This window comes from Danio aesculapii, chromosome 17, assembly GCF_903798145.1.
Source record: "Danio aesculapii chromosome 17, fDanAes4.1, whole genome shotgun sequence".
Taxonomy (NCBI): Eukaryota; Metazoa; Chordata; class Actinopteri; order Cypriniformes; family Danionidae; genus Danio; species Danio aesculapii.
The window spans coordinates 51,411,929-51,428,838 of NC_079451.1; the positions used below are offsets into that span (position 1 = coordinate 51,411,929).

A 16,910-nucleotide genomic window follows, 5' to 3' on the forward strand; every position below is an offset into this window, starting at 1 on the left:
CCCCATGAAGAAAAAGTTCATAAATCAGACAGAAAAATGTAAAAATGCAGATTGTTTTCTGTGAGGGGTTGGGGCAGGGGAGAGAGAGAATATGCAGTCTGTACAGTAAAGACGTAATTATGCCAATGTGAAGTCCCCATAAAGATAGCTGTACAAGTGTGTGTGTGTGTGCAGATGTGTAATGGTGTCTTTTCTCTCTCTCTCTCTCTCTCTCTCTCTCTCTCTCTCTCTCTCTCTCTCTCTCCCCTTCTCTCTCTCTCTCTCTCTCTCTCTCTCTCTCTCTCTCTCTCTCTCTCTCTCTCTACAGTGTGATGTCCTTCATTGAGAAGAGTGTTGCCAGACTGGATCAGCTGGAGCGTTTAGAGACTCTGGCGCTGGAACTGGGCAAGAGCCACTACAGATACAATGCTCCACCCAAGTATTATGGGGTAAAAAATACAAATGATTCAGAACAGAATTTGTGTGCATGGATAATTCTGTACCCACCAGGGGGCCTCGTGTACGAAAACTTGCGTTGAATTCATACTAAAACACTGCGTACGGACAAAGCTGTAAATGTGCGTATGCAGTTAAAAATCTGATGTATGAAACACTGCATACGCTGAATTCCACGCATATTCTGTTTGTACATCTGAATTAACGTGAACTGAGTGCACGTTCACAAGAGCAAAACCCCTCCCTGCATCCTCCTCCTCATAAATATGGTAATGACTCTACTTTGGCAAAACCAAATAAAAAAGCAATGGCTAAAGCATGTAAGCAAGAAGAGAAACTTCACAGAATGTGAATTGGAAGTCCTCCCATTCGAGGTAGACCGAAGAAAACTATGTTATTTGCAAGTTTGTTCTCCGGAATTAATAACAAAAGAAAAAATAGAGTTTAAAAATAGAGAGTTTAGCTGACACGATTAAAGCAGTGCGGTCTGAACATCGCACTGTGAGTGAAGTAAAAAAGAAATGGCCTGATGTAAAGGTGCTGGAGAACAGCGGCGCACCATCAAAGTGTGGACCGAACAGGCGGGGGAACAGGGCATGCTGAACTAACACCCTTTGAGGAGAGAGTTGCCTCAATTGTGGGTGACACACAATTTTAGAGTTGATTTGAATATTTGATCACAGATGGTGTCAGAGTTTAATTGACTTTTACTATTTTTACATCAAAATATAATCAAATAAATAAAGTGCTAGTTCCAAAATCAGAGTCATGTACAATAAGCAGGATGTTTGTCTGAACATTTTGGTACTGGTTTTATTGTATAATTTCATATGGTTGAATTAATTAATTCGTATGGTTAATTTTATTTTTTTAATCGAGAAATGAAGCCTTGTGCAACATAAAGGGCACATATTTATGCCCATCTGACCTATTTTTGGCTCAAACTATAACAGGAGCTGAGAATTTAATTGGTTTGAAATCGAATGTCTAATGAATGTCAAACGTCAAACTAACTTTACCACGGTTCAACTGCTTGGAATGAAAACCTTATATACCTGCTAGACATGTGACTGATCCCTTCCCATACAGCTGCCATTGCACGGCTCAAAGATACTTTGTAGTGTGCATATTAACACAATTGCCTCTAGGAGTCGCCAATGGAAATAAAACAAACACACACAACAAATGCACGTACACCAGACATGAGCTTGCACATTCTCATGCTAATTTCATCATTAGTAAATCCAAACGTGAGCAGCGTTGATACATGAGGCCCCTGGACTTTGAATGTTTAAATGAAACAAACTTTACAGATCATAACACACCAGCCGCAGACCAGCTGCGATCACTCATATCACGTGCTCCTCTCGAAATTAGTCTGTGAAACTTCACTTATTTTTCCCTTAGTTGTTTTTAATAGTTTTTAATCGTGTATCTTCTGTGAAGTGGGGAATAATGTTTAATAATCATAAAAAATTAGATCCAACAGTAGTTAAGTCCTTTTAAGAGTTTATTTTTTTTATTTATTCTTGTGATTTCACTATAGTTAATATCATTCATTCATTCCTTCGGCTTAGTCCCTTATTTATCAGGGCATATGTTTTATGCAGTGGATGCCCTTTCAGCCGGAACCTAGTGCTGGGAAACACCCATACACAGACAAACACACACACACTCATGCAAGGCAAGTTTATTTCTAAAGCACATTTCATACACAGTGGCAATTCAAAATGCTTTCTGATAGTGTGATCTGTCAGACGTAGCACAGTACTCATTTAGTAAAGGCACAGCTAAACTGATGTGTGTTCAGTCTTGATTTGAATGTGCATAATGTTGGAGCACATCTGATCATTTCTGGAAGCTGATTCCAGCAGTAGGGGGCGCTGTTAGTAGCTGAAAGCCGATTCACCCTGCTTTGACTGAACTCTTGGAATTTCTAGTTTATATGATCCCTAAGAGTGATCTGTTAGGTTTGTATTCAGTGAGGATATCTGTAATGTAGAGGGCAGGTGTGATGTGCTCTGATTTCATGGTTCTGGTCAAAATCCTGGCCGCAGCGTTCTGGATGAGCTGCAACTGTCTGCCTGTCTTTTTGGGAAGGCCAGTGAGGAGTCCATTACAGTAATCCACCCTGCTGCTGATAAAAGCATGAACAAGGCCTCACTAGAAACAAAGCATCTGATCCTTGCAATGTTTTTGAGATGATAGTATGCTGATTTACTGACTGCTTTGACATGACTCAGATCTGACTCCAGAGTCACACCAAGATTCTTGACCTTCTTGACCTTACACTACGGCCAATTTAGTTCATCAATTCCCCTGTTGGACTGTGGGGGAAACCGGAGCACCTGGAGGAAACTCACGCCAACAGGGGATAACAGAAACGTTCCATCAAGAGAAACGCCAACTGACCCAGCCGGGACTTGAACCAGTGACCTGCTTGCTGTGAGGTGACAGTGCTAACCACTGTGCCACCATGCTGCTCAATACTTAATATTTAAGTTTATTTTTATTTATTTGTTTTCTTTCTGTCTTCCTTTCTTTTTATAGTCTTTGACAGTGACTGAGCAAATAATGTTTATTTATAAATAAATAAAGAAATATTATATAAGATCAGTTGATTTTTACCTAAAATTACATGAAATGTATTTAAGTTCAAGACCAAAGTTGATGTAGGCTCATCTGTTACCACTAGAGGTGATGGAAATATGAAGCAACATCTTTATACAATGAATATTTGTATATACAAAATGACATATAAGTTAATTTCATTACTAATTATGGTTTTTGGGCGCGGTTCATTCCACTGTGGCGACCCCAGATGATTAAAGGGACTAAAGCCCTGCTCACACTGTGAGATTTCAGCCACGATTTTGTCATCTGAGACAAATTTCGGAAATCCTAGAAGATTCCTGAAATCCTGCGCTAAAATCGGTGATCTTTGATCGTTGGTTTGACATGTTCACTGACAGCCGCTTAGTGCTCGTTGCAAACAGATTTTCTCTCTGATGAAGTTCTGACTCTGATTCTGATTTCAGACACTTTGCTGCAATGTGACAACAGCTGTGATGAGCGTCAATCCAAGAACCAACAGGAGCTCAGAATCTGATGACGTGATTTATGCGACAATTCAACCGTGGGGAAATGTCAAAACAGCTTTTTTTCTGCCTGGTTTTATTATTGAGACACGTCATGTGCAAAATTGCCGCTACAGATTGTTTACGTTTACTGTGAGGAATCATTTCAGAACGCTGGATAGTGAAAGTGTCACTGGTGGAGGACGTCACACTCTGGGGTGTTTTCTTATATGTCCTATTGTTGTTCAGTCTGACATTATGACGGCTGAGAACTTACAGTGTGACATGGGAGTCATGTTCCTGCAGTCTTACATACTGCAATCGTTTAGGATTATAAAAAATCCCAGTGTGAGCCAGTCTTTGGCCGAAAAGTTCTGTCCAGTGTTCATATACTAACATTATTTTGAATAATGTATTATATTTTGTTGTGCTGGGTGTTTTTATCAGTTTGTTTTAATGTGTAGATATTTTTGATGTGTAATTTTTAAATATATTTGAGAATATTTATATATTTTACTTTTACATTTTTGTTTTAAATACGTTTTACATATTTTAGTACTTATTTTTAGAGGTTAGTTGGCAACGATAAAATAAAGTTCAAATGTTATTTCATTTAAAGGGCACCTAGGTTAGCATTTTTTCAGATTTAATAGGTGTTTTGCGTCTACAGAAAGTGTGTGTAAAGTTTCAGCTCAAAACACCCATCAGATTATTTATTATACCTTTTATTAAATTCCTTTATACATTTTTGCACTGGGTGGCGGTTTTGGTGTACTGCTCCTTTAAGGCTAGTCCTCCCCGCCCACTGTTTCTACGTGCCTTAATCTCCTCCCTCGGCAGCATCAGACAACAGACAGACTTAAAGGAAGCAGATCTCACGTAGCGCTTGTGAGAAATTCTACAGTAAGAACTTTACCAATGAGTATTTATTGTGCAGTTGCATCGCAGAGTCACACAAAGTTCACGTGCGCACACACACTGCAGTAGACACACACACACAGACACACACAGACAGACAGACAGACAGAGCGCCCATTTAGCTTTGCACTCTTTTTACACGCATATGTGACATGATACTGGTAATCTCCACTGCTGTATGGATATCTGTAATGTTAATGTACAAAATAAACCTGATTTAACGTCCACAAACCGGGACTGAAGCGTCTTCCTTTATAATTGTTCTGAGACGCGGCTGTGCTGATGAAGTAAAGCTAAGCTAAATCGCTGTAATTCCTTACACACATGCTCTGTTTTAAAACATGTTAAACATGTGAAACTCACTCTTGATCACGTTTGATGATGATTGATGATCCTAGCGAACTGAACACACCTTTTATTCCCGGCTGCTTTGTGCACGTCTGGTCTTGTTGATATGATTATACACGTGACTACCGGGACATGTTAATGCGCGCAGCTGTCAATCAATATTGGTGGGCGGGGGGGACCGCACTCCTACGTAAAGTTGTGGTCGATCTGAAAACAGCTCCAATTGGTCCACCGTTTTTATGTTGTTAAATTGAAAAAAAAAGCACTGGGTGTGTTTATATCACCCCAATATGACAGTCTATACACCATACATGCACATATGACTGTCCAAACAGCTTGAAAAGTAGATTTTTCACCATAGGTGCCCTTTAAGTCAGCTATTTTTATTTATTCATTTATTATTATTATTTTTAAGCAATTGAGATGTTTGAGATTGTTTTGTTTTTATGTGTTTCAGTATGTAGGAGCTGAGTTTATCTGTGCGGTTCGACCGATCCTGAAGGACAGATGGACTCCTGAACTGGAGGAGGCCTGGAAGGTAGAAACTCCTCACTTTTCATTAGATGTGTGAACCCACACTACAATTTTGTCCTTTATTACAAACAGTCGGATAAATGAACTGTACCTTTAATATGACCTGCTCGAAGACAACACAAATGATGGTGAACTTTTAGGGGCTGTTCGCATATCACGTCTTTTCTAGAGTTCATTAGATTTCTGCGTTTTGCGCCTTCCGGACGCACGCTGTTGAATCAATGCCACAAGCGCACCGCGAGTTGCATGACAAGATCTGACCAATCAGCGTCAGCGTGTATGGAATATACACATTTTGGTAGACTAATTATCTTAGACATACACAGAACACCCAAACACTGCTTGTAATTTTTCTCTTTAAATAAAACCTATATAATAGTGACAGCAATGTTGATGGTCGTCTAGCAACCTAAAAACCCCCAACCTCCCAACTCACCCCCCACACCGGTCGGCGGTAATACTTTTAAAGCGTTGACCGGTCCGCGGTGATAAAAAGGTTGAGTACCACTGTAATAAATGACGTCAGTACGTAATAACCAGTTATTATCTATTACTGAACCGATACTAAATTGTCTGTGGTGGCATCGCGGTGCACCGAAGAAACAATCAATTTTGACACCCCTACTTTTAGATTACAGTTTTTATCCAATTCAGACCTACAGATCAACAGACTTACAGATCACTAGAAACCATAAGATGTTCATTAAAACAGGGCCTCTGTCTTATCCAATAGTTTGGGTAAAGCGTATTAACTTATTTAACTTAAGCTTCAGGACCATTGTCTGAATGAATATTCTTTGAGGTGTTTATGATCTATCTATCCATCCATGCATTTATCTCTCTGTCCATCGGTCTGTCTGTCTAATCCATTAATCCATCCATAAATCCATTCATCCATCCATCTATTATCGAACTATCCATCCATATATTAATCTGTCCCTGCATTTATCCATCCATCATCTAACTATTCATCCATCCATCATCTATCTATCCATCCATATATTAATATGCCCATGCATTTATCCATCCATCATCTAACTATTCATCCATCCATCATCTATCTATCCATCCATATATTAATCTGTCCATGCATTTATCCATCCATCATCTATCTATTCATCCATCCCTCATCTATCCATCCATAAATTAATCCATCCGTCTATGCATTTATCCATCTATCCATCCATATATCAATCCATCATCTATCGATGCATTTATCCATCTGTCATTTATCTATACATCCATCCATATATTTACCCATCCATCTATATATCAATCCATCCATTCATCCATCATCTATCTATCCATCCATATATTAATCTGTTTATGCATTTATCCATCCATCATCTATCTATTCATCCATCCATCATCTCTCCATCTATAAATTAATCCATCCGTCTATGCATTTATCCATCTATCATTCATATATCAATCCATCATCTATCGATGCATTTATCCATTCGTCATCTATCTATACATCCATCTATATATTTACCCATCCATATATATCAATATATATCAATCTATCCATCCATCCATCCATCCATCCATGCAGTTATCCATTTATCCATCCATATATCAATCCTTCTATCCATCCACACATTTATCAATCCATCCACAAATTCATCCATCATTTATCCATCTATAAAATTATCCATTCATCCATCCACGCAGTTATGCATCCATGCGTTTATCTATTCATACATTTATCCTTTCATCTATATATCCATCCATCCACGCATTTATCCATCTATCCATCCATATATCAATCTTTTTATCCATGCATTTATCTATCTGTCCATCTGTCTGTCTGATCCATTAATCCATTCATCCATCCATCCATCTTTCATCGATCTATCCATCCATATATTAATCTGTCCATGCATTCATCCATCCATCATCTATCAATCCGTAAATTAATCCATCCGTCTATGCATTTATCCATCTATCCATCCATATATCAATCCATCATCTATCGATGCATTTATCCATCCGTCATCTATCTATACATCCATCCATTCATTTACCTATCCATCCATCCATCCATCCATCCACGCAGTAATCCATTTATCCATCCATATATCAATCCTTCCATCCATCCACACATTTGCCCATCCATCTATCCATCCACAAATTCATCCATCATTTATCCATCCATAAATTCATTCATCCATCCATGCAGTTATGCATCCATGCGTTTATCTATTCATACATTTATCCTTTCATCTATCAATCCATCCATCCATCCACGCGTTTATCCATCCACAAATTTATCCATCCATCCACAAATTCATCCATCATTTATCCATCCTCAAATTCATCCATTCATCCATCCACACATTTATCCATCCATCCATCCATATATCAATCTATTTATCCATGCATTTATCCATCCATCCATCCATCTATCTATACATGCATATATCAATTCATCCATCCATCCATCCATGTATTTATCCGTCTGTCTGTCTGTCTGTCTGGCTGTCTGTCTATCTATTTAATCCATCTAATCCATCCATCCATCTCTTATCCATCCATCCATCTATCATTCATACATTTCTGCATCCATCATCTATCCATCCAATCCATAAATCTATATGTACGTTTGTCCATCTGTTTGTTTATTTAATCCATCAATCCATCACCTATCTATTCATCCATATATCAATCCATCTAAATGTTCTTACGTCTTATTCTGTCCATCTGCAGACTCTGTTCCAGTATGTGACGTCCATCATGAGAGAGGGATTTCTGGAAGAAGAGAGAAACAAACGCAGCAACACGCAGACGTCCAGCAGAGAGCGACCAGACAAGAGGAGCACAGCCATCTGAAGACCATCTCAAACATGTGTAAACCCAAGACAAGACCAGGTGTTGATCAGTAGTTTTAGGCCGAATGCCTTTGATCTACTTCAGATGTTGACTACTGTACACTAATAACCAGCCCTCGCTTTATTATCGTCTCTATTAAACCTTATATTTAAGCTCATCTACAAAAAGTCCTGCACACTTTCATTCTGGAGTCTTTGGGATTTCATCATGAGGAAACACTTTACTGTAAGATATGTTGCATAATGGAAAATGATTATCAAGTGTCGTAACAATTATTGATGAAGAACAAAACCTGCAAAAACAATAAATAAATAAATATATGTGCAAATAAATCCTTAAAGTCCTGCATAAATAAAACAATAAATAAACACACTTAAATAAATAAATAAATATATACACCACCTGACAAAAGTCTTGTTGTGGATCCCAGTGGTCAGAGGAGCAGATAATAACTCGACTTCTAATTGATCATTTGTAGAAGTGTCAGAAGGTGGATTTCTCTGATGAATCATCTGTTGAACTGCATCCCAATCATCACTAATACTGCAGAAGACCTACTGGAACCAGCATGGACCAAGATTCTCACAGATATCAGTCAATTTGGTGACTGACTTTTACATTACAAACCACAGGAGAGGGCAAATTCTCCAGCAGGATAGCGCTCCTCATACTTCAGCCTCCACATCAAAGCTCCTGAAAGCAAAGAAGGTCAGGGTGCTCCAGGACTGGCCACCCCAGTCACCAGACATGAACATTATTGAGCAATTCTGGAGTAAGATGGAGGAGGAGTTGAAGATGAATCTAAAGACTCTTGATGAACTCTGGGAGTCCTGCAAGAAGGCTTTCTTCACCATTCCAGATGACTTTATTAATCAGTGATTTGAGTCATGTCAGAGATGTATGGATGCAGTCCTCCAAGCTCATGATGGAGTCAGACACAATATTCATTCTGTTTCCACTGCAGCATGACTTTATATTCTATACTGGACATTATTGAAGGTTCAGTGAGCAGACTTTAGTCTAAGCAGAGTCAGACCTTACTGTCCTAATGAAATCATTCACAATCAAGACATGATCATATTTTATTGTGCTCAAATAAGCGTCATCTAGAGGTATTTGCCTTTCATATGACACTTCTGATAACAAATGACCAACTAGAAGTCGAGTTATTATTTGTTGTTCCTAAAACTTTGACTTTAGTCAGGTAGTGTATATTGTAAAAATCCACAAATTCTTGCATAAATTAATATATAAATAATTAGTGTCAGCAAATAAATAATTAAATATATTGCACAAATGCTGGGGGAGTAAGAAGATGCTCGACTGAAAGTAGCATTAGATTGTTATTTTTTTCTCTCCTTTGCAACACTTATTCATTTTTGAACACATGTACCTGTTTACTTTTCCTCAGCTCAACATGCTAATGAGCAGCTGTCTGTCAATCATCAGAAGGCGGTCTTTATGCCATCATTGGTTGATCGTTGGTACATTTTTGCGTTCAGGTTTTTAGACTGGCTTCTGATGATTGACAGATCACTATTAATTATTTATATATTTATTTATGCAGGAATTTGGGGATTTTTACACTACATATATTTATTTGCTTATTTATGCAGGAATTTAAGTTTATAAATTTAGTCATTTATCTGGCTGCTATAATTATTTATGTATGTTTATATATATATATATATATATATATATATATATATATATATATATGTGTGTGTGTGTGCGTGTATATATATATATATATATATATATATATATATATATATATGTATATATATATATATGTATATATATATATATATATATATATATATATATTTATTTATTTGCGTGTTTATTTATTGTTTTAGTTATGGTGTCTCAGTGGTTAGCACTGTGGCCTCACAGCGAGAAGGTCGCTGGTTCGAGTCTCGGCTGGGTCAGTTGGCATTTCTGTGTGGAGTTTCTCCCCGTGTGGGCGTGGGTTTGCTCTGGGTGCTCCAGTTTCCCCCACAGTCCAAACACATGCGCTGTAGGGGGAATTGATGAACTAGTGATGAACTAAATTGGTTGTTTTGTGTGTGTGTGTGTGTGTGCATGTGTGAATGAGTGTTCCCCAGAGATGGGTTGCAGCTGAAAGGGCATGTGCTGTGTAAAACACATGCTGAAAAGTTGGCGTCTCATTCTGCTGTGTTGAACTCTGAAAAAGAGACTACGCCTGTTTTAATTATGCAGGAATTTATGGATTTATTTATTTGCGTATTTCTTGTTTTTGCAGGTTTAATTATTGTGAAATTGTAATTATTTTCCAAACATTATCCCAAATGCTGTTTAACAGAGCAGGAAGGTTTTCCACAGTATTTTCCATGAGATTATTATCTCTCTTAAATGTGTATATAAATGTTTTTTTCAATTGTCTCCAGAACAAACCACTGTTATACAATAACTTACCCTAATTAACCTAGTTAAGCCTTTAAATGTCACTTTAAGCTGAATACTAGTGTCTTGAAGAATATCTAGTCTAATAATATGTGCTGTCATCATGGTATCATTTAAAACGGTTGTAAAACTTCTGTTAAACAGCTCTGGGGAAGTATTTGGAGTAATAATTTCACCCTAGGGATATTACAGTTGTTCTCATTGGTGCATTTCTCACTACACTGTTTACATTTGCACTACAGGTCATGCATTTCTCAAAACAATTCGTCATTTGTGCACATCATAGCAGCAGTTTCTCATTCACTCCAACAAATTGCGAATGCTTCTGGACATGCATCAACTGCTTTCATAAAACTCTGCTGTTTATAACATTATCATCTGCTCATGTCATGTCAGTCAAAATTAACTAAACTTGTGAATGCTGAATAGTCAGTCCATATTTCAGTGTTTCCCAACCCTGTTCCTGAAGGCACACCAACAGTACACATTTTCAACCTCTCCCTAATCAAACACACCTGAATCAACTTATCATAATATCAGAAGAGATTAATGGGTCAAAAAAGGGAGACATCCAAAATATGTACTGTTGGTGTGCCTCCAGGATCAGGGTTGGGAAACTCTGCCATATGAAACTAATAGTCCTCATTTCACTACTTGAGTCATTACATATAAAAATGTTGAACTAGTGGTCAAAATCTGTCAAGCTAATCTTATAAAACTTTTAAAATCTTTTTTTTCCTGAAAATGTTTTCTGAATTGAACAATTTGATGACTGATTTACAGACCTGTGTGTGTTGTAGGGTTGGGTACCAAACCCCGGTGCCATTATAGCACTGGTACCTTTGTAACCGGTATGTACCAGATCAAATCAGTATTTGAATTTCGGTGCCACTGGTGCTGTGACAAGGACATAAGAAGCATCAAGAGGTGAATCAAAGGCACACATAGGTACGCGTTTTCACACTATCTCTAAGCATTTATTTCTAGACAGCTTTGAGGAATACGGACAGGCGATGTCAGGCGTTTGTTCTTGTTGCTTATGGGGAACGGACGCACGCAGTACAGCGCATTCAGTGAGCGAGAGCGACTCTCTTCAGATCAACACACATGATCACGTTCATCAAATTTGCTTAAACTAAGCGTTCTGAAGCGTATTTTACAAGCAATGATTCTGACACAGCAACGTGAAGCAGATGCTTTACAATAGTTGTGTGTATGGGGGAAACACGTCAAACTTAATGACACATTTGATTGGCTCAAAGGCAGAGGAATGCACTGTCTCTGACATAATCTGGCACTCTTAATGAGTACGTACATGGACACCAATGCTCTAATTTTATTATGATTTAGACAATACTCTGATTTAGAGTCTACACTACCATGTAAACACTGATTTTTGATAACCTTAAAAGGACTACAGACACCTGCGTCGCCAAATGCGGAGGGTTTATTTTCTTTCCATTTAACGTGCGGTCTCAAATTCCATTAATATAGCACTCTTCCACCAGGCCCCGTGTCAACAAGCTTGCCCCCACTAAATTTGGATGCGTATTTTTATGTCAAAACGCCACGGAGAAGCGAGATCTGCCATCGGTAGCAGACTGCAGAGATATGACTGAGGGCTCTCTCTGCGCGCTCTAAGCGTCACATGCACTCGCTCTCTCACTCCCTCTGCTTTCGCGAGCACTTGAGGTTGACGCCCAATTTGACACAGCTAATAGCGATTTTAACACTAAATATAGGAAGTGCTCGGCTATGCAGAGACCATTATTAATCAGAAATCTAGTGTACAGAGTTTTACATCAGGAAATGCAGTATTGAATTTACTAAGTCAGCAAGAACAGAACCAAAGAACAGACGTAACGCACTGATCAAGTGTAGTGTTCAGTCACGCTCATGTAAGTCATATTCAACTCGTTCAGTTTCGCCTTCATTCATTTTTGATTTTCGTCTTCAACACATTATTTACAGCACATTTTTAAACAGAATAGTTTAACTCATTTCTGTTATCTTCTTTTTTTAATTTTCCCCATGTTGACAGTCAGTGCATAACATTTTACTAGTTTTATATAGCATTTTATATATGTTATATAAAACAGTTTCTCTGGTCTAGAACCACAGCTGACTATAACATGTAAGACAGGATCATTCGAAAAGCAACTCAAGTAAACACCTTGATCATATTATTGTCTTATTCAGATTAAGGCAAATCATTAGATCACTGATAACCATGTAAACACAGTCACAAGCCCCAACCCTAGAATAAAGGAGTTCAGTATTTTGCTGACAGCCTTTCCACAGGTTAGTAGTAAGCTAATGTCATTTCATAATGCAAATCTTAAAGTCATGCTAACCAACAGATGATCAAAGGAAATATATTAATGTAATTCAAATATATTAAATATTAATTGATGCTTACTTTAAACTTTAATTATATTGTTCTATTCAAATTATTATTTTTTTTTTAAAGATTGTCAAATAAAGGATTTTTAAAGGAGTACATCCACCATAATTTTGTGGCTCAAAAGTATCGGTTCAGGCACCGGTATCGTTTTAAAAGTATCAAATTAGCACAAGTATCGAAATAACCCCAAACGATACCCAACCCTAGTGTGTTGTAGGTTCAGCTCCAATATGTACTGCAGTATTGTTCACAGTTGTGCACAGCTCTACCCAAAGGAGGTTTATGTTTGCTGTAAATAAGAGCATGTTTATTCTGTTGCACAATGCTGTGAATAAATAAAAATTGTAAAGAGCATCTGCAGTAAACATGTGAAACATTCATATTCAGTGTCTTGTACTCAGATACCTCACTAAATACAGTGATGTCTGACTTTACTGTAGTTTTCAAATGGCTGTGCAGATAGTATATAGAGCTGTCTTGAGCATTTTCAGCAAGTGTCACCAAAATCTGACTGTTTTGCGTTGGTAAACATGTACAGAGTGAACTGTCATAATGAAAACATGACAGCCATTTGACTATCTTGTTCATAACCAATGGAGTCAGGACTTTTCATCTTGATGACACTGACACTTTCATTGACATCAACACTTGCTTTTGAGGAATGAGCTCTCCATTTTAAGCAAGTGACGCGCTTCTGCAGGTTATCAGCTAGGTTTTGCTGTTTGTACTAATTGTTTTGAGAAATGCATGAACTGTTGTGCAAATGTAAATAGTGTGTTGAGATATGCACCACTGAGAACAACTGTAATTCTCTTTATATACAGTATATATTGTAAGCAATGTCAATGAAGTTACCATATATACCATATTGAGGGATGTAAACAATAACAACAGCCTTAACGTATTTACTGTTTTTACATGTTAAATTTCCAGAGCTTCTGACAAAACGCAACGCTCTACATATTCATAAATAGTGTTACGATAGCTGTTTAACATTGTTATGATTGACTTGCCTCTTGTTACAGTTATTAAATAGTTTGACCAGCAGGAAATGTTCATGGGCCAATGACATGAGCAAATGGTCTATAGGGGTCATCAGCCAAAATAAGATTCAAATTAAATGAACACTGAAACGTGTCGCTTACGAACGTTAATACATTCACGATGTGATTATAAAAATAAAAGCTCCAGTATTTAATTATTTCAATTAATAAACATGAAAACAACTTAATTAATTCATGTTTGTTTTCAATGATCTGTTGATGAATGTTGAAATTACACAAGCAGGTTTATTATAGTAAACTAAAACCACGTTTGAGGTAATGTTTTTCTTTTTTAGATAAATATAATCATGTAATGTCATAAATTACCTACATTTCACTGCAAAATAAAGGCATGACTGTTCATTTTTAGCTAATTTCAGTTACTTGCCTTAAATACTGCACAAACATTTATCAGTTGTGTGTAAATCAATTAGACAAGTAGAGGAATTGTATTTTTTTGTTATACAAATATATTTTGCAAATCAATTACATTTTTCAAAGCTCACGTTTATCAATACAACACATGCTGAAGAAACAAAGTAGGAATTAATAACAATGTTTGAAATGTGCTCATTTTGTTTTTGATTCTATATATATATATATATATATATATATACACAGTTGAAGTCAGATTTGTTAGCCCTCCTTTATTTTATTTCCCCCCCAGTTTCTGTTTAACGGAGTGATTTTTTTTTTCAACACATCTCTAATCATAATAGTTTTAATAACTCATCTCTAATAACTGATTTATTTTATCTTTGTCATGATGACAGTAAATAATATTAGACTAGATATTCTTCAAGACACTTCTGTACAGCTTAAAGTGACATTTAAAGGCTTAACTAGGTTAATTAGGTTAATTAGGCAGGTTAGGGTAATTAGGCAAGTTATTGTATAATGATGGTTTGTTCTGTAGAGCAGTGTTTCCCAACCTTGTTCCTAAAGGCACACTAACAGGACACATTTTCATCCTCTCCCTAATCAAACACACCTGAAACAACTCATCAGAACATTAGAAGAGACTCCAACACCTGAAGTTAATGAGTCAGATGAGGAAAACATCCAAAACATGAACTGTTGGTGTGTCTCCAGGAACAGGGTTGGGGAAACACTGCTGTAGAGTATCGGAAAAAAAAAAACTAGCTTAAAGGGGCTAATAATATTGACCTTAAAATGGCTTTTAAAATAAATCAAAAACGGCTTTTATTCTAGCCGAAATAAAACCAATAAGACTTTCTCCAGAAGAAAAAATATTATCAGACATACTGTGAAAAAATTTCCTGAATCTGTTAAACATCATTTGGGAAATAATTAAAAAAGAAATTCGAAGGTGGTTTAATAATTCTGATTTTAACTATATGTATATGTATATGTATATATCAAGCAATTAAACTACTTTTCAAACATTAGGAAAGCAACTCAGTGATAGAATTAGTAATTCATTACTTACCCAACACTGACAATAATAACCCAAATTGTAAAGCATAACATGTAACAGTATTTAATACTAAATGTATATGTAATAACATGAAGCGGCAGTAAACGGCTGTATTAAACTGTGTGATGTAAATAATGTATTGTGCATTTCTCAATGAGTGTTAACATTTTTAATTAAAAAGAAACTCATATAGTTGAATAGAAACTAGCTTTCAATGATCTACATTTTTACCATTTTAACTGTTTTCTGCATTCAGCAATGTACACTCACCAGCCACTTTATTAGGTACACCTTACTAGTATCGGGTTGGACCCCTTTTGCCTTCAGAACTGCCTTAATCCTCCATGGCATAGATCAACAAGGTACTGGAAATCTTCCTCAGAGATTTTGCTTCATATTGACATGATAGCATCACACAGTTACTGCAGATTTGTCGGCTGCACATCCATGATGCCAATCTCCCGTTCCACCACATCCCAAAGGTGCTCTATTGGATTGAGCTCTGGTGACTGTGGAGGCCATTTGAGTACAGTGAACTCATTGTCATGTTCAAGAAACCAGTCTGAGATGATTCATGCTTTATGACATGGTGCGTTATCCTGCTGGAAGTAGCCATCAGAAGATGGAGACACTGTGGTCATAAAGGGATGGACATGGTCAGCAACAATACTCAGGTAGGCTGTGGTGTTGACACCATGCTCAATTGGTACTAATGGACCCAAAGTGTGCCAAGAAAATCTCCCCCACACCATTACACCACCACCACCAGCCTGAACCGTTGATACAAGGCAGGATGGATCCATGCTTTCATGTTGTTGAGGCCAAATTCTGCCCCAACTATCAGCAGAAATGGAGACTCATCAGACCAGGCAACGTTTCTCCAATCTTCTATTGTCCAGTTTTGGTAAGCCTGTGTGAATTGTAGCCTCAGTTTCCTGTTCTTAGCTGACAGGAGCGGCACCCGGTGTGGTCTTCTGCTGCTGTAGCCCATCCGCCTCAAGGTTGGACGTGTTGTGTGTTCAGAGATGCTCTTCTGCAGACCTCGGTTGTAACGAGTGCTTATTTGAGTTACTGTTGCCTTTCTATCAGCTGGAACCAGTCTGGCCATTCTCCTCTGACCTCTGGCATCAACAAGGCATTTGCGCCCACAGAACTGCCGCTCACTGGATATTTCCTCTTTGTCGCACCATTCTCTGTAAACCCTAGAGATGGTTGTGTGTGAAAATCCCAGTAGATCAGCAGTTTCTGAAATACTCAGACCAGCACATCTGGCACCAACAGCAGATCATCTTGACCATGTCTAAATGCATCGAGTTGCTGCCATGTGATTGGCTGATTAGAAATCCCAATAAGCAGTTAAGACAGGTGTACCTAATAAAGTGGCCAGTGAGTGTATTATTAAAACAAAATATTGCATCTGTTAATATAATGCTGTTGCTCTTTCTAAATCCATC

At 37.5% G+C, this 16,910-nt stretch overlaps 1 protein-coding gene across 1 annotated transcript in view; it reads left to right on the forward strand.

Annotated features, from left to right (window-relative positions):
* xgb (x globin) overlaps positions 1-8,380 on the forward strand; it is a 30,585-nt gene extending 22,205 nt beyond the window's left edge. Inside the window, exons 3-5 of the mRNA XM_056477354.1 lie at positions 308-428; positions 5,236-5,316; positions 8,022-8,380. Of these exons, the coding sequence (XP_056333329.1) occupies positions 308-428; positions 5,236-5,316; positions 8,022-8,144 (325 nt within the window). The 3' untranslated portion in view covers positions 8,145-8,380. The remainder of the gene's footprint in view (positions 1-307; positions 429-5,235; positions 5,317-8,021) is intronic.
* Positions 8,381-16,910: the final 8,530 nt, after the last annotated feature.